General features: G+C 41.2%; 1 protein-coding gene across 1 annotated transcript; it reads left to right on the forward strand.

Moving 5' to 3' along the window:
* Positions 1-255: 255 nt before the first annotated feature.
* On the forward strand, positions 256-18,689 carry fndc4a (fibronectin type III domain containing 4a). The gene is made up of 6 exons (XM_068577110.1): positions 256-873; positions 7,363-7,478; positions 8,856-9,060; positions 14,060-14,149; positions 15,957-16,090; positions 17,674-18,689. Exons 1-6 carry the CDS (start codon positions 798-800, stop codon positions 17,713-17,715), a joined length of 663 nt encoding a protein of 220 aa, XP_068433211.1. The 5' UTR covers positions 256-797; the 3' UTR covers positions 17,716-18,689.
* Positions 18,690-20,234: the final 1,545 nt, after the last annotated feature.

Genomic DNA, 20,234 nt, shown 5'->3' on the forward strand with positions numbered 1-20,234 from the left:
GAGCCCCCCAAACGTCACTCCACACGACACGAAAACACTCAAGTATACGAACACACGTTGTTGCGCTAGATTTGAGACTCCGGCATCGCAAAAGGAACATTATCAAAGCAGCTGTATGTCAGGTGAGGCGCACGTCGCTGCTGACACGTGGGACATGATGAATCACGGGATGCTGCTGCGCGTGCACTCGAGGTGAAAGGCAAAGTGTCAGAAACCTGAGGGTCTGCCGGGCTGCTTTCGGGAGAGCGAGAGGGAGGGGGGCTTTTTTCGGGAAAAAAAAAGGGGTCGTACCCAGCCCGCGTGCGTGAATAAAACAGCCGTAAAACAGCGAGCTGCTGAGCACGAGGGCAGTCTGAAAACTTAGGCGCTGTCCGTGGTGCTGGATCGCCTCGCGGCGTCCCCTCGGCGCGTGAGGGGACCGACGAGCCTGTGAGCGTCATTTTTTTTTAAATTTTTTTATTTTTTTTATCAACGACCCTGTTCATACCTGAGCTCTCCGTGCACCCGGGGATGATGCACGTCACACATTTACCTCGGGCCACTAGGAAAGGGGACTTGTGGATCTAAACCCTCACTGAAGAATCCGCCTTCGGGCTCGACAAAAATGTTTGTGAGGACGTCGTTTGTCACGTACTTTCACTGGTTATCTACTTACTGACCAGCTCGAGTTCAGCCGATTCAGCCGGGAGCCGCTCAGTCCTCCGTCAACATGTTATGAAGATGAACTGACGGTATTTAGTTGCCCTTCGAGCAGATCTGCGTTATAATCTAAGAAGAGCAACGACACCCGCCGAGACATGGCTCGCCTGCTCGTTTTGCTCAACTCCGTGGTCCTGTTGCTTTTTGGCAGCGACGTGTTCTTGGTAGCAGCAAGTGAGTATGAGCCTCTACAGCCGAGGAGTCAAATCAATCACTGTGCACTTTGTAGCCTTGTAAAATGCGCCATTAGCCGTGTTCAATGTGTCAAAAAGCTGTTACTGGTTGATAGTCAAACGAGGCTTTTTGTTGGATTTTAACATGCATCTGATGATGCACTTAAACCTTTCGTTTTTTTAAACATCAAACAATACATATAGTATGTTGTTGTTTTTTTTGGTGCTCATCTCACCTAATATCACTCATCTAGTAACACCTGCATACAATGCATTGCAATCATGTTTCGGTTAAAGATGGGCTGTTCATGTCTATTTGATATTACCCTGTATGCTTTACATTTAGATTCATAGCTATACTGCTTGAGTAACCTCGGCAGTTTGCCAAAATCAAACTGGTTTGACTAAAGGGAGAATATTTCATTCTTAAATCATGACACCACTGAATGATGTGAACATATGTAAACCGTCTTGCAAGTGCCCAAAATATATGGGCTATTCACTTTTCTTTTCGATATGATGTACTATCAAAAAGTAATTTGCAGAACCAACGCCGTTTTCAAACATGAGAGAGTGTATGTGTATGTGCTCCCATAATAATTTGTCTTTCTTTCCATTGCCTGCTCAGCTTCAGGCTCAACGTGAATGAAGCTTCCCTATTTCTGTCGCAGAAATGCTTCTGCACCTGTGCATCTCCAGTATCTCTGTCTTTTTTATCAACCTGTCTCTATCACTTCCCCTCGCCTCTCCAGGGAACCAAGTCTTACATGTGATAGCGCCTTGTGAAAATCAGATTGGCCCTTCACTGTGGGTGTCTGCAGCGTCTGCCTGATACACATATCCAGAGCTTTTATCATGTGTTGCGCTGACATGTGAAACGCGAAGGCATCTTTGATCTCAGCGGAGTTCTCTGCATGGGGCTGGCAAGACCGGGAAAAGAATCAAATAATTAACATGACACTCATCAATATAAAATGTGGCTGTTGCGATGAGCTTCAAAGTAACAGGAAATAAATGTGTGTGTGTTCATTACTGCCAGCTTCATGCTACGAGACTATGGGATGCAGCTCTAAACTTAATAGGACGCTTCTTTGGTGGATCAAGAATGCTCGAAAAAGAAATCCCAACAACCAGAGAGAGCACAGGCACACGTGAATTATAATTTATTGGATTCATTTGGATGGCCAGGCTCATATCATTCTTCAAATTGGCAATCTGCTTTTCATAAATCTTGTGACACATTCTTGACAAATAGACGTTCTGCGCCGGGGGCCAATGTTTGCTCATGTTGTCATTATTGTATCTGTCACACAGAAGACACTTTACACACCAAGAGAAAATACAGACTATAGTGTGTGTGTGTGTGGGGGGGGGGGGATGCAGTGCATATAGCCAACAAAATGAATGGTACAAACTATAAATAAATGGTTCATAGATGTGCCCCTGCATGGCCTTTACAGTTTTGGTATGAAGTAAAGCTTGCTGCTGCAAAGCATTGGGGTTTGGCCAGTGATTATATTAACCTCAGAGTGCCACCAGGTCCCATCTTGTCCCGCTGCCGGTTCACAGCCTCTGAGTCAATGAGAAAAAAGACAGAGTGTCCCGAAGGGAAGGGACAGCAGTGCCTCGACTGTCGAGAGGCTCTGAAATGTAAGAACAAGCACCGGCCTTTGCCACAACTGGCTGGACAAGTCCGTCCATCTTTATCCATCCAGAAAGCTGTACTTCATACTGCGGTTGCTGCACTGGATAGATAATAAAGTACAGTAAGATATTTAACTAAAGATCACATGAAGTCACTCCGCCCACACATGAATATTGATGTGAAAGAAAGACAGGACCTCAGAAGCGAAAAGGAGTTAAAAAATGGTCTTAAAAAAAGTTAATATGGGGGCAGGGAGTGCCGCGGGTGTGATAAAACCAGCACGGCATTGCTTAAGAACTCTGCTACGAGACAATTTGCAACACTTGGGCCTGTGAGGAGCTGTGCGACAACCTCCCGGTGTGCAGAGCAGAACATTTAGACTTCCCACGGCGTGGTTTGAAACGCATCCAGATGAAGCCGTTTGAAGATTCACTGGGCAACACATCAAAGTTCACGACACCTGATATGAGTTATTGCCTTTATTTATAAAATGTCACTGAATATATTATCTCTTAATGGACTAAGTAGCATACCTTTTAGAAAAGGATGACATTACAAGCAGCTCTTCAACATGCCGCCAGCTTGGAGGTAATTTAGCCTGAAACATGATCATTACATTCTGCAACGTTGGTAAACTATAGTGTTTTCCATTTTAAACATGTTTGAAGCAATATTAATTATGCACTTTTGTGAGTTTATTGCGCGGTCAATCATGTGGAACACTTATTGTGGAATAATGAGCTGAGCACTCATTTGTGTCATTGGCATTGTTTGTGAAATTACGAAGTAACAGCTTCTTCTCTTTGTCTGGAATATCTGCAGTCACAGGACAAATTGTCACAATTTTAACAGTAAATTAGTTTTTTGAGTAGAGAAACTGTTTGGAAAATCCTTCAAAAGAAAGAATTGTGTCTAATGAGTTGAACATTAGTGTTTCACAGACAAATGTTAAGGCTGTCACCTGCCCATCAGATGCCTTATGCAAGACGGGGAGGTCTCACTTCCCTTGACTTATGACACCAGATCTCTGATTCAACAGAATACAAACAAGACCACCAAGTTGTCTGTGCTGTTCCGTAGTGTATAATTTATAATTCTATTGTGATTTGACACTATTAAATAAGATTGTATGGACTGCAGAAGATTTCTGATAGAGATTGGAGAATAGTTCAGGTAAAGCTGTGCTATATATGTGCCGGTGTGTATGCTTAGCATCCAGATACAAAACAGAAAGTTGAACCTCCCTAAGTGTAAATGTGCATTTGGTCCCACGTGCATTTATTTAATAACCCACATGAGACGCATATAGAAGACACAAAGAGGCAGATTTATTGCTTTCTGCATCGGCCCTGCATTTTCACCGCAACGCTTTTTCTTCAGGCGGAATTAAAGCGACGTCATGTCATCTGTCAAATTTGGCTCCTGGTAAATCTGGCAGGTGATTTTCAATTTTTCTACTCGCATCAAATATTTTTCCGTCTCATCAATGCGTCATCGTTACGCAACGTAACGTTTGATCAAAAGTTGCACAAGTTGTCTTCAACGTATCGTGCGTACTGTAAATCAGGATATATCGAGCAATTGTGCCTCGCAAGCAAATACAGAGGGCAAAATATGAGATACCTCGCTCTAACTGATCAAACTGGGCTCCTTTCCACGTGGCTCGTCAGCCGTTCAGAGATTCAGCAGCACTTTCACTATCTCGCTGTGCGCTCCGGATAGACGCGGAGTGGCTAATGCGCTGGGCTTTGGCTACACGCTATGATTCATCCTGGCAGCGCGCCCACATCCAAAGAGGGTCTTACCATTTGTTTGCACAGACGCACGCCTCGGCTGTTGTGACCTATTGCTGTTTGATCTCAGATTTTACGTGGCGCAGTGTGAAGTGGGGCTTACTCGGGACACGCGGCCGACAACACATATTGAATTAGCCACAATGACACTTATCACTGCAGAAGGGGACATCAAACATGCTAGAGGGGAACATGGGGAAGACGATTGGACTATTGGACTTAAAATCAATACAAATATTTCCATCACGCCATCTGTTTTCTGCTCTTTTCCTTTTGGAGAGCTTCCTTTTTTTATTCTAAAATAGAAAATTGGTAAATACAACAATGCTAGTTTGTATAAATGATAATGTTCAAACATTTGCCTCACCCAAATATACTTGTCCTGCTCAACTGCCTGCAATGGCAACAACCCCATATAAGAAGGAGGCACTTATACATTAGTGATGATTCATAGCCTGCTTTAACTGAACCATCACTTCCTCCATCACCAGTAAATGAGCCGCTGACATGGCTTTATGGCCACTGGCTGCTTGATTTTTGCCCATGCTTGGCTGTCTTTTACCCTCATTACTGAAACAGGCTTCAGGAGAAATGAATGTGTCCTGTCTTAGATCAATGTTGAACCTGATGATAAATAGCCTCGTTATTTTGAGTAATGTGTGTATTGGGTAGTTACAAAAATAAAAAAAAAAGCTTCTTTTTGGCTTTTACAAATGCAATTGTCCATTGTGGCCATTTTGAAATGAGATGTGTAGACAAAAATGTAATCCTAGTGAGTCAAAGCCATATGCAACATCTCAGGGCGGATTTGTTGATTATCTTTTTTAGAATTCAGCAAGTTAATGTCCCAGCATGTTGTGATGTAAACGTACAAATAATAGATTCAATTATAAGATAATTAGCATGATCTTCACATGTTCATGACACACAATATGAAGTCATTTAGGAACAAGGACAGAGAAGCCATTACTGTAAATGGATGTATGACTCATTCCCATAGCTCTCCAAAGATCAAGGACAATGCATATCATATGTGACTGTCCCTCTTAACCTTCTGTACGTCTATGCTAACACATTACGACCAGCTTTCATAAATAACCTTCTCATTAAATGGACAAAATGAGACAGAGGTGACCTCTTAACCTATTGATACCAGTCTTCCCATCAGATAAGCCCTCTTCTCTCCCCACTCTCTCTACAGTAGTGACATTAATTTCCTCTTGTCAGGCTAAGCCATACTCATGGCCTTTTGTTCATCACTCCCATCCACAAACCAATCACTGAGCGTGTCATGAGCAGCAGGAACTGAGCTTCAGGCTTCTGTGTTTGGCCTCGACCTCCTCCCCCTGCGGTTCATAATGCCACGAGGGCCGAGGCAGGGAGACGGATAGCCTCGTCTGACCGGAGGGTCTTAAGATCGTCCTCAATGTCACCTCTTGCACCGAACACAGAGGCCTTCATTGATTGTCTCCGAGATAAAAACAGACACAAGTGCAAGAAGGGTAAGAGAGAGCGAGGGAGAGATAAAAAGGGGAGACATTGGGAGATAAGAACAGAGGGATGTGAGAGGGTCCTGGAGCTAGGAAATGGGAAATCATTTGAAATGGCGCTCAATTTCTTCATTTGGCGTTTCATCTTTCTTTCTCAAGTGCACTTTTTGGATGACATATGGTGTACAGCACATGCCTCTGGCTGTTATCTCAAGATAACTGTGTTATGGGTTATTTCACTCATGTTATACTGGTTGATGAAAGCGATTACACATTGACTGGACAATTGCTTTGTCGTAAAATTGAAGAGAAAGCTGTGACAAGGAATCGTACCACTGATGAGCAGCTGTGATAATGTAGTTACATCTCATTAGGAAAAGCATCTAAGTGTGTATTATGTATTGTGTTCTCTGATGCCATCCCCATATGAAACAATTCTTTTTGTCATTATTTCTCACATGATAGCTTAAGATATTTGCACACACTTGACCGCCTCAACATTGCTTCAGTTACTGTTTGCGCCGACACGTAAAGTCCATTACACCCGCGTTAACAAATTCCCTGGGTATGGCCTCTCGGTCCCCATCTACCCGGCAAATCCCATCTTCTCCGAGCGATTGCTTGGAGACTGATGCCGTACCATGCCCTCTATTAGATCTATCACAATCTGTTTCTCCTGCCCTTTGCTTCTCAGGCTTTTGTCCCATTTTGCAATCAACGCTTCCACCGGCATCCAAATCATGATAGATGGCCGCAAAGTGGCAGGGTGAAGAAATGTGAACCTGTTTGAGCGAGCGGGACGGGAAATAGAGACTGTGGTTACTGTGCGGTCGGGTTGACAGACCAGGCTGTTAGGAGGCGAGGAGGAAAAATGTATACATACTTGGTGTACATGTCTATTGTTACATATGATTTTTTTTTTACTAATTGGGCAGGTTTACAATAACATGCAAGCATGCAGTTTATTTAAACATGTGACTATAACTTACCTGCATTGCTACTGTCGATATACTCTTGTGTAACTGACCTTTCATTAAAATACACGTACATGTTCACTAAGACCGTTGTGATTATGACCGTACGAATGTCTGTTTGTTTAAATGTCAAAGCTAGCCAGATTACGCATCGGCTAAGAAAGTAATAGGAGTGACTCTCCTGCATGATGCAGCTGAGGTGGCAAACCTAACGGTTTATTGGTCTGAGGACGGTGGATCAGAACACATTGGCAGTGGTATCTGGAGATAAAAAGAAATAACAGGACTGTACTTGAAGTGAAATTCACCCTTGAACGCATGAGCCCCTTCAGTTTATTGAACCAAGATTACACAACCGGGCCGGTTTCCCAGAGTTCTGCTGCATTTCCTGTTTCCTAATTCATCTCCAAACATGAGATCCGGAGATTTAATACTTCCCTTGTAATTAAAAAGAGACACCTGCGGTGAGCTCAGAGGGCCAACACAATAGTTGAGACTTTGCAGATGCAGCGTGGACACATATGGATAGTTTAATATCGAGTGGATGGATTAACAGACCTCTCCATTTCTGTTTTTCCGTTCCTTCAGACCGGCCACCAGCTCCCGTCAATGTGTCCGTCATGCACCTGCGGGCTGACTCGGCAACTGTTTCCTGGGAGGTTCCAGAGGGAGATATAATAATTGGTTTCTCTATCTCTCAACAGGTAAGCCATGAACTGGCCCCCCATGTATAACATACATGGGGGGCCATACTATAATGAAAAAAGCATTATGAGTGTAGTTATTATAGACATGGGTCTTAAGCGAAGTGTTTCAGAAAAGGGCATTCGTTTTATTTTTGGCTTTTCCCATTTGTGGTTTGGCATTGAGCCGTCGTCGTGTCTGTTGACATTTTGCTGGCGCGCCATGAAGCCATTATCAAGAAGTGCACCTGGAATCCATTTTCCACCGTGTGACACGGTTGCAATGGCCTGTCGAGCACGTTCAGATAAAATGGGGGTGAATGGCAGAATTTTGAAATAATGAAAAGATAATATATTCACAGACAGAAGTCCATTGAGGGTTTTTGTGTGTTCAGCAAACATGAGTATCATACGTTTGTCCAACACCCTGAGTAAGTACTGTGTGCACACGTTCCCGGGTGAATAAAGATGTATTTTTGTCTGGATGCACATTCTTGGGAAACCCTCAAAGCTTTGCTTAGCGTGCAGAAAGGCTGACTAAATATCGCCTTCAAGCCTGGAGTCAGAATAAAACAAATTGTCAAGAGAAAACAAGGGGTGCAGCGGGACTAGGTGAAGCTGCCAAACGGCTTTGAATTTTTTTAGGGAAACACGGCTTAAAATAGGAAAACCGATGAAGGCTAATCCTGAACGGCTCAATGGCATATGGTGCCAAAATCGTGTTTCTGCTTTATACAACTCAAAACATCATGGAGCCATTTAACTCTGCTATTTACTCAGTAACTGAAGGACTATTTACAACACCTCAACACCTCTTGATATGCAGCAGAATCTCAACACGTTTGGTATGGTGGTTTAAGAATTACATCATTCAATGTTCACGGAGAATAACAAGTTGTTTTGTCAGATCTTTCAGTCAAACAGGGCCATAAAACACAGACTTCTGGCCTAAAGCCACTGCAAGGAGCCCTGCATACAAGCAGGAGGGATCATTTTCACAGCTTTGGGTCTTTATTGCTCCAATAATGTTCTCAGAGGTCGAAGACAAAGTCTGAGGCTGTGAAAGCATGTGGTTCAAGGCACTTGCGGTCTAAATTATTCAAAATATTGACTCCACAGTCAAGACTCCATATGGTGAGACAAAATAGCCAACTGTTAATATGATGAAGTACCCAGCATGTCGTTCTCCACCACCTTGGAAATGTTCTGGTTGGTCTCATATTACCACGGCCCAAAAAAATAGGTTAATTGTTTTTAGCTTTTTGTGTAATGCGATAAAGATGACATTTATACTACGAGACTCTTTACTGAGGAGACGGTCTACCTTGGGGGCACATTGGAGGGCGATCACCCCATAGACTAATGTATTGATTATTACATCCCTCTTCCAATCCCCAGAGGCAGGAAGGACACATGCAGCGATTCATCCGGGAAGTCAACACCACCAGTCGCTCTTGTGTCCTTTGGGACCTTGAGGAGGAGACGGACTACGTCATACAGGTGCAGTCAATCGGCCTCTATGGGGAAAGCCAAGCCAGCAAGAAGGTCCATTTCCGCACCCTCAAGAAGACAGACATCTTCCCCTCCAACAGCTCCAACCAAGGTAAGCTGCTCTGAGACACAGATAATGAAAATCACCTGGGGTGAAGTCTATTCAAAAAAAAAAGTCTCTGTGTGTTCAAGGACAAAAACAAAGCCTGATTTAAAGGGTAAGAGCTCCTGTTTCCTCAAATACTACTACTCTAATAAACGTTCAATGATATTATCCTGTCCTTTAACAACACTAAGCCAACAATGAATCTATCCTGCTGACATTGTTTGTGCACTCAGAGATGCAGTTTATAGCTCTTTGCCATGGTACTCAGCAGGGCTTTGAGCTACATAAGCTCTGCGTGCCACCATGCTAACAGTGACAATTATAACATGCTAATGTTCGGTAGGTAATATTTACTGGCTTCTGCATCCATTTGTTAATTTGCTCTAAACACAAAACAGCTAACGCTGATGGGAATGTCACATGTTAATATAAAAAAAATATTAAGCAAATTACCACGAGAATGGCGCCACGTGTATGAAAAGTCAAGAGGTCACCGAGGCTGTTAGGATTCATACACTGGTGACTATGAATATCAGGAGCCAGATTCCTGGTGATCCATAGCTGGCGATCGTTAGAACTTAAAAATGCAATGTGGAGTTGTTACAGATGAAATGTTCATTTGAATGAAGAAATACATGACCGACTGTAGTGGTGTGGCTCTGTTACGTGTTTTTAATAGTTTATTTAATGATGATGTATATGTAAAGCTACATCAGGCTTTAAATACGCACTTCTTAGTAGGATACAAATAAGTGTGTGTTTTGATGTCTTTCTGGGATTTGTACATATTTAAAAAAAAAGGTCATTTAACTGCCAGATATTGTTTTAGTTTGTTAGTTTTTGGTTTAAAGTCTCGCGTCAAGTGTCAACTAGATGCTATGAAGTTCGTCTGAACGCCGTATAATTGATGGGGTCACAAACTGGTCACCGCAGCATCTGTTTACAGGGTTACATCTCACTGTGTTATGTAAGGCAATGGGTTGCTGTTCATTCTGCAGTGCATGGTGCAGCCTTAGGCCTCTCACCCCCCCCCCCCCCCCCTCACCCCCAGGGCACAGACGGGAGCAGCCAATTACAGATGACTTTCTGCTGTTGCTCAAAAGCCTCTTCTGGCTGTTGAATGCGTTTAAGCACACGGACATTAATAATGAGGTACAGTGAAGGCGCAGGCAAGTAACCTGAAGCCTCCTCTCACGGCGTCTCTCTGAGGGGGCTTTATGTAGGTTTATTTTTTTCTTAGAAACCAATTCATTATTGACGGAGTCTTCAAGCATGGCTGCAGGCAAGCTCCTCCGAATTTATGCAACTCTATATCACTCTGGGTGCCGGATCAGGAATCCGGAGCCACTTTGAGGCACTTTGGATTCAGTGTATATGCTCATGTACTTGAGGAAATATGACCATCACCTATAGAGCATAGGTTCAGTCGCTGTTAATTTCTTACGGCACAGATGAGGAAGGAGTGAGAAAAGGCTCTTTGTTTCGTATCGTCAGCAGTTGGTACGAGTCAGAATTCCTTTGTACATCTTCTCTGCGTCCGCCATGTTGATGGGATGGGACAAATACTTCAACTCTTACAATAATGACAGCTTACGTTTGACATTGGTCTAGAAACAGGCGTGCACACTGTCCATTAGGCTAAGACATACTCTGACATTACACTCTTCTCCTGTTGCTGCACATGAAATACTATGGAAATGTTTCTGTACTTATATTTGAAGTTAAAAACAATGGACTTTAGAAACCTAAATAACCATCAACATCAATTGAAATCCTGATAAATGTTGCACAATGTCATTTTTTAACTTATGGCCATTGCAAAGACTCTTGGAAAGGACTCAATGTGCAACATTGATGAGGAATGGACCAAGTTGTCAGAGAAACAGCCCACAAAATGGATTAGCGTTATTTGTAGGTGTTTGATTGTTTCTACTTACAAAAACAGTGTCAGCTTTCCATAAATCTAAGGACAGCACTGCTGACCTCTAAAGCCTCGGTTTAAAACTCTAATCCCATTTTCTTCCCGCAACTCTTGTCAAGTTTAGTGCTCAACTTCTCTTTTCATGTTTGACAGTGTGCCGTCGTAAATTTGGACTCGGATGCTGTCTGCCAAAGTGACCTAATTAATTATGTAAAATCACCCCACGAGTGCAATCAGTAAAAGAACATAAAGAAGTAACATGCAGTGAGTAGATCACAACAACATACACACACATAACATGTTCTAAAAAGCAGCTGATATACTTTTGGAAATCTACTTTTACTCCATCAATTACAAAGAATAAATTCTCCTTCATCCAGGTTTTGAAAAACGTTTTTTTTTGAAAATATTGATTCACAACCCTTAAAAACAAATTCCTGGTGTTTTATGAAAATGTCATTTGTTTTCCACTTTCTGAAAGGATGTTTTCAAAATGTCCCCCTAAAATAGCAATATATGTATTCATCACCCAACGAAATGCGCCTTAATGTAATATGGAACTTTTGTTTAGGATCTTGCTGTCGGCCATCGTTCCAAAGTCTTTTTAATCTCGTTGGCTGCGGCCTCACGGAGCCGTTTTAGAGCTCCTTTGTCACAGCCAAGTGCCTCCAATTGAAACTAAATTGATTTGCAGTATATCCCAGGTATTCCCAAGAGATAGAGCTATGATACCCATGAATCAATATTGCTTTTATTTTTGCCCACAATGCAATTCTCTTTCATAATGTGATTAAATATTAGTGCCCCAATCTATTTCATATGAAGTATTTCCTGGCAAGACAAATGCCGCATGTTGCTGGGGAATTTGAATTAAAATAGGTTTTTATTTTCCCAGGATCAATATGTCTCACTGTCTACTTCAATTTCATTAGTTCCATGGAAAGCTTTTAATCAGAGTATATATTTGCGTGCCCTTCAAAAGTGAGGCATGTCGTCAGAGGAGCAGTTTATTTAAGATCAATTTCTGTTGTATGTCAGCAGTTTATTAGTATTCCACTAATTCAAGCAATGGCTTTGTATTGCATTTGCAAGCTAAACATATTTTGAAGAACTCAAATACAATTTCATTGAGGCATGATTCCCGCAGAATTAAGGAAACTTCCTCAAATATAAGCGAGTTACAATGTAAGATGAATTACACTGAAAGTGGTTCCCTTTTGCTTACAGACGGAGATCTGTGATGAAAGCTGTACTCATTAGCATGAACCGTGATGACATATCCAGATACGTTATATAAATGACTCCCAAATAAAAGACACGAAGGCGGTAAAAATGCTTCCTGCTGTCACTGAGCAGTCAAAGGGGTTCACACCGAAAGAGAGCGAAGAAGAAAAAACAATGCTTTCAAAGGATGGATGCCTTGAGCAGTCAAATCTAACGAGGTAGGAGGTCCCCTTAGACACAATTACTGTGTGATACATCAAAGAGATGCCGACTGTCTTTGCTGACTCAGAAGCTACACCTAGCCTCCCCCATTAATGGAAAAAAGATACGCGACACGCAAAATATTCTTTTGACTTTGAGCAACACTCACACTTTTCCATCTGTTGTTCATGTCTTATATGCACAGACAACACAACGGCACTGGTTTCAAGTGTAGTTCAAATCACATTGTTAAATTGCTCAGCTTGTGGGACACATAATGCAAGAGGAAATCCCATGTTGCATCTTTATGACATCAGGGCGGCACCCCTGGTGTGTTGTTACAGGGTTTCCACACACAGTTCACAGCCACAAACAACACCGTGGGACTTTGGGAGGAGCAGAAAGAAGGCCAAGTCATTATCTTTAAACAAACTCTGCGATGAACCGACAGCACCACAATCTGCTTCTACTACAGCACAGAATCACACGGCATATTCGAGCGTTGCACCGCAACATAAAATATGTATGACACAGCAGCAGGACATTCTGTTCACTCACTCTGTGGTATGAAATACTGCATGTCAGCGTGCTACACACATGTACATGAGCATTTATTTCCAACATGAAGTAGGTTCATTAGAAAATGGTAAACAAGAACAATACACCCCAAAGAGTAAATGACTTACTCAAACAGCCTTTCACCAGTAGTTTCTCTATGCATACTCTTTTTTTTTCTTCTTCATACATGTAGAATTAGTTTATTTTTCAGTCGGTTAGGTTCTGACAGTGAGAATTAGGAGCAACTCGGAGGAGGTGGCACCCGACCAGAGTCCTGGCCGGGCATTTGAGTCTGACTTTAGAGATCACGATCAATACATTTTCAGTTCCGACCTAAAAATGAACGTTTGTCAAGTGAAATAATTAATGTAAAACAATTTGTTGAAAGTTGTGCGACCCTTGCGCTGCTCGCCTGATGGACGTTGGTTTGCTGATTGGCCTCAATTAGGAATTTCATTTTTACGTATAAATATCAAGGACGTTTCTGTAATTTTAAGCTATTTTCCACTGTACTGTTCTTCTTCCCTCTCTTCACTCACATTCCCATACACACAACTGCCGAGACTTAGGAAAACACAAGAGTATTGACCCCAATCTAATCGTGTGAAGAGAGCTGAGAGTCTGGCATTCGGGGCCAGCTTCTTGACAACTTGATTCACTAAAAGAGGCAATTGGGAAGAGTGGCGCTCTGGAAGAGTTCCATACAGAAGAGATATTAAGAGATAGTTAGTCAATCCACTTAGGATTAATGCTACAGGACTTATTTGTGGTAATGTCCAACACATTTAGGCACATTTCTTGTTAAATGGCATAACAATCATGCGAGAGAAAGGAAGTGTCCACTTTTGCAAGTCATTACCGACAGAATGAGGGTTTAAGATCTGACATTATTAGGAAATCCAATAAAGACATCTGTGACTAATACTTTTGTGAAGGTCAATGTTGAGTTTTTACTGACAGTATGTCGGAGTGATGTTTCAATGGTGCTGGACTGCATGTCAATGCATCTCATATGTTATCTGTTCAATGTAAAAAAGGTTTGGGCAACATGTTCTCATTCATGAGTCTGTGTTGACTGTACCTGTCTGTGCTCTCTCACAGATGACCCCACTGTGCAGGGGCTGGACAAGTCCCGTCACCTACAAACAGGAGAGATGATCATAATCGTGGTGGTCTTGGTCATGTGGGCAGGTAGGTTTGCAGTGTGCTTATTAATGAGTTGTAAAAAAATCTAAGAGAAAAATGGGAAAGAAAACTCATGCATACATAATTACAGTACAATACATACTTAAAGTGCATACAGTACATACATACATACATACATACTATACATACAGTATGTACAGGACACACAATACATACATACATACTGTACATACAATACGTACAGTACATACAATACATACATACATTACACACAATACATACAGTACACACACACACACATTCAATACATACAATACTTACATACACACATACAGTACATTCAATACTTACAGACATACATGCATATATATACATAGAGTACACAATACTTACATACACACAGTACATACAGCACACACATAGTATGATAAACTAAGTTTTGTATTTATTGTCAGCCTCAATGATATAGATTATTGGTGCTCACCTGACTGAGCTTTTGCATTGTATATTATCTTGTAAATACATCGTCACACCAATCAATAAGACGCCAATCATTGCACAGTGATCCAGAACAAAAGCTAAAGGAGCCCCTGTGAAGGGGAAATCTCTGTGTGTCTGGTCCCTTGAAGGCTTTCTTTTCTTTCGTTTCTTTTTGCAACGTTGATGTCAAAACACCATCACGCTTTTCTGAGCATTCTCCGTCCATGCCTGAGCTTCTACTCCTTTGAGAGAAGTGTGCTGCTTAATGAAGTGTTGAGGTACGATGAGAAGTGGCATATCTGACAGGCTGCCAGCAGCGGGGTTTCCCGCCCCCGAGCACCAGAGAGATGTTAAGTAATACTAATGAGAGTAACCAAAGTAACATGGAGGCTGTGACGAGTGGGAGTACATGAATAGAAGCACCTCATGTGGCACATTCATCATGGACTGCTCGTTTGCAGCCAGTCCAGTTTAAAGTCAGCTTATTCCCTGCGAGTTCTAATGATAATAATAATAGTTTCAACTTATATAGTGCTTTTTACGATACACACAGACGCTTATGAGGTGTGAAGCACCTAAAAACTTTCACAATCTACAAAAAATAGTTGTTTACATATTCTTGTGTTTGTTCATTCCTTTTCTTATTTGATTTATTTGTCTCATCTGTGTCCTTTGTTTCTTTTATTTGTGTTACCTTTCACTAAGCTGGGTCTGAAAGAAGTGAAGGAATGAAAAAGTAGAACGCAAATTGCGTCTCATCTGCTATATTGTATGCATAGTGTGTCTGAGTGGCGATGTTCTGTTGGTTTCTAAAATTGCTTCAAATGTTGCAAAGACGTTATAAAACATCCACGAAATTGGCAGAGCAGCCGGTGTTTTTGGCTGAAATTTTGACAAAAGTGTCACATTAAAACAACATTACAATAAACGGCAATGTAAACTTCACAAATTACACAAAGGCCGCTGTAATCAAAGCACCAAACAAACCAGTGGAAATGTGACGATGCCAACCATGAATCTCTCACAATGACATAGAGCTGCAATATTGCACAGTGCTTAAATGATGCCTGAATAAATAATGAAATGAATAACTTTTATTTAGTTTTCATTACAGGAACCCCTTGCAGTTTCTGAAGATATATTATATACATATTGTAGCAAAGCAAACTCCACAAAGAAATACTGTCTTCCAAGCTTTCCGATAAAGACCCTGCCATCAGCCTCCCTAGGGAGCAAAACGCTCTTATCAACACAGCCTCAGTTCGAAGAGGTGGTGACATGTCTGTGAGTGACAGTTGCCGCCACACCACTGAATTCCCATCCTCATTTGTGTGCGTGTGTGTGTGTGTGTGTGTCCCTCATCTCCCCATAGCCGTTATTGCCCTGTTCTGCCGGCAGTATGACATCATCAAGGATAACGACTCCAGCAACAGTAAGGAGAAAGCCAAGCCGTCGTCAGAAAGGAGCACGCCGGAGCACCACAGCGGAGGGCTGCTGAGGAGCAAGGTGAGCGCGACTCCTCTGAATGCAGGCCCACATAAAGGCTCCTTCAAGCAGCTGTATATGTAAGCGCTCTCTGAGTGACAGGGAGCCAGCATGCATGAACGCCTCAACTCTGACATTAAAGCAGCTCCATGGTAATGATGGGTTTCGTTAAAAAAAAAAATTGCGTCTGAGGAATAAATAGCAATTTATCATTTACTTTTTACTGTTAAAATGACTTGTGTTGTGCACATTTCTGCAGAAACTATTTATTCCAGTGAATAACATGTCATCTAATGCCCACCTGCTGTTAAGTGCCCACCTCTTTGGCACTTTACGTGTTAACATTATGACTGTAAATGTGTAGGAAACAGGTACATCTAGTTCTACTGTACCGGCTGGAACCCAAAGAGCTCAACTATGCCATGATTCATGGTGGATTTATCAGGAGATGATGCTTGATCAATAACTAAAATATGGCTCGCTGTATGGAGCAGTAGACTTCTACGAGAAGTTGACACATTCTCACATAAAATGGATTAACAGCAAGCAGCCAGCTGTTCCCCGGATTAAAATGCAAGACATGAATTGGCATTTGATTAAAAAAATGTGATTTGCATGTGGAGAATACGCGTGTATGTTTAATTAGAAAAGAGGTTTTCCTTTAAAGTCAAACCAAATCTTACATCAAACCCAGGACGATAAATGGTTATCGTTTTCATGGGTAATACGTTTACTTTATAGTTTCCTTTTTTTATTCAAAATATAATTCTAATTTCATTCAGGGACATAAGTCAGTTCCAGATATGTAAATGTGTATTACTTTATGGTATATAACTAGTACAGTAAACATTACAATCAACAGTTGAAACGTCACCTTGAGTGTACTTTACTGTGTGCATGAACACAACGCAACCACACTTTATCTTATTTGTTAAGCTTGACCTTTTAGACTGTAAAGCAATTCATTGTATCCATTTCAAAAGGAGAACTACTGTATATCCTACGAAATGCAACCTTCCTCTTCAAATGATATTCCTCTCGGGAACAAAAATACATCTAGAATTCAAAACAGCAACCTAATGGAAAACAGTATATTTACGACAGATGTAATCACAGTAATCTCCAAACCACAGCATGTCCGCCGCTATCCGCTAACCGTTATCTCCTGCAGTCGCGGCTCGGTAATGAGGCCGCCGCTGATCGATAATCAAGGTCATTTGCTTTGCGAGTGTTGACCTCTGGCTGGGATTTAATGTCGACACATGTTGAGTTCAAGTGTAAATTAGCTGAGGAAGTTCTGGGGAGGAGTCCAGGAACTTTCTCGTATCAGTCAACAGTGAACACGGCTCAGCAAAAAGTCCTGAAGGTGTTCAGTCTGCGGCAGAGTGGATGTACGGAGGCCGATTGGGGAAATTATAATGCAAAAAAACAGTTAAGGGGAGTCTCGATTTCAGATTTACACGTCAATATTATCGTGGCAAAAAGAATGCGCGATAATAATATTCCCGCGTTATCTACAGAAAATGTGTAAAAAAGTATGTTTTTAAGGTAGAAGAGAAAGTAAAATAGTAATTCTATTTTTTCATTCATCTTCTCTGTTGCAGTTTCATGCTTCTGTGCCGTCTATCAACATCATCGAAGTTTAAGAAGAAGGAAGCCGAATGCCTTTCTCTCCTCTCCCATCAATGCATTTAACACTTTTCTCGCTGATGAGGAAAACAAGCTGGAAAGAATGCGTCGTGTCTGTGGGTCGTCATCAGTGAGTGAGCTTGGCTGCAGCTGTCTTACATGCATGTACATAGCATTTGTAGGAAAACTCTAAAGTACAGGTACCCACCGATCCACATGAGCCAACACACACACACACACACACACCCTAGTACACGTGCACACACACTACAGTAGCTAACAGAAACCTATTCCTGCAGGTTGATAGAACATAAACTAATGTTAACCCATGGTGCAGTTAACTTCCCATTGATGACTTTGCCAGGTGCTTGGTATGTTATTGCAATACAAAACACGCAATCATCTCTGGGAGGCCGATCGTCATGACTTTACATTCACAGTGTATTTTTGATATCGGCGTGTGACATGACCACGTTCACCTGTCGAAGGCGACTCCGCTTGAAATAAACAAAAACAGTTTTATTTTTCCGAATAGTGTTAATATATTACCTCATCACAAATGATATGACTCCCGTGGGCAGATTGGTATTAATAAGGGAAGAAAGCAAATTTGAACGACATGTCTTGTTTTTTTTTCTAATAATATTAAAGTACCATTTTCTGGATGACATTGTATTTTTTCATAGTTCATAAAAAACCAACATGTCTGTACATGAATCATTCATTTAATAAAGTTGCATGCAGGTCCTTTGCCTGTAGAATAGCAATAGATGTGCATTCTAAGTTAGAAATAAACACGACTGCAGTCCCGTGAACTTCATACTCGGCCTGCTTTTAGAACAGGGCATTGTCTTTTATCATCCTGCGTTTAATATCAGATCTTGCACATTTCCTGACAATTGTATTTCTTGAAGTGTAAAATAAACCTTCTTTAGAATTACCCATAATGAAGTTGCAGCTGTAATGTAATGGAGTGTCCGTGTATGTCTCATTTCCACTGCGCACAAAAAAGCACTTTCACACACAAACTGTCACAAAGATGCATTCGTTGCATTAAATGCCGGCCTGAGACACACAGTACAAGAGAATTGCATTTTGTGAACAAAAAGCTGGCCAAGTAGAGTCACAAAAAAATGCTGGTAACACTTCAAAGTGGTCCCAATATAATTTGGTAATCATATGGGGGTTAAAATTATCATCACTCCTTTCGTTCTGAGGAAAAAAGATGCATACAGTGGCTAAAAGTGACACATTAAGTCCGGTGTTACCTTAAATAACTTTTGTTTAGTGTAGACACATATACTGTACTTATCTATATGTTTACGCCCCTCTATATTTATTATAATACAACTAAAAATACAAAGATTTAAATTTGTTGCACAGCTGCCAGTCATCAAGCAGTTATCTCACCAAGAATCGCTCCACTTATCCACGATGAAGCAAACTTTACAAGACAGGGCTGTGTGCTGCATTACAAAGTCAAATAAGCCATTTCACATTTAACCTGGCCTTTAAACGAGCACGTTGCTAATCAAAAATGCAATTATGCGTGCCTAAGAATACGGCTCATCCTAAAATAGAAAGTGAATGCAGACTCCTGGGGATTAATAGGTAACGCTGTACAACATCTTTTTTTCCCCCAGGTTTCACTTTACTGCTGCAGACTTGTTTCTATTAGTTGTTCAGGTGATTTATGGGCTGTTGTTATGGCTGAGATAAGCTTTGGTTCGGAAGAATTCAGAGAAGTAAGTGCTGCATCTCCAAATAAATGGATTTATGAATATAGGGTTTGCATTGGAGTCCATACTTTCATTATTGTACTAGTCCCAAGTGTCCATGTGCAGCAATATGAGCAGCTTCCTCTGTTCTCCACTTGATTTCATCTGGAGCAGAAATGTAATAACAAGAAGTTAACATTAACCTTATAATACATTTTCTCAACCAAAACAAACTGTTAATGGATAGTGAGTTTTAAAGGTAAAAGGTTTGTTTAGGTTGAAAACTGCTAAAACGTTCATGTACATCGCACTTTTACACTGAAAATACATCATACAAATAGCAGAAACTGGACGGATGCGTCACTGCTATGCAATAAATAAGCTGCTGATATCTTTGTAATGGGAAAACCTGAAACAATATGGAATTATTTCATCTCAGATTAAATAGTTCAGACTTGAATTCATCTGACCTCCACAAGCCAGTCTCAATAGACTCTTAATATAAACGGTTCAACCATTGCCAACACAACATTAAGTCATTGAAGCAGAGGGGAACACGTCATCAGCGCTGACTGAGCCTTTTTAAAATAGGAGAAAAATTAAGAATTAGCAATTAATTACAGTTATGAATACAAAATGAGCTGTTCATTCTCCGACCCTAAGACACGGACAAATTCAATTAGTTCAAAGATTGCCCCAAAGTTAAACAAAAAATCCTAAGATAGAATCAAATAAATGATGAATCAGTTGTATTGTGAGAGTAGTTATGAATAATCGTGTAACACGGTCACAGGTAGTTTAAAGTCACTGCTCATGAG

Source organism: Clinocottus analis, unplaced genomic scaffold (genome assembly GCF_023055335.1).
Source record: "Clinocottus analis isolate CAN_PGR_092001 unplaced genomic scaffold, fCliAna1.0.p SCAF_15, whole genome shotgun sequence".
Classification (NCBI taxonomy): domain Eukaryota; kingdom Metazoa; phylum Chordata; class Actinopteri; order Perciformes; family Cottidae; genus Clinocottus; species Clinocottus analis.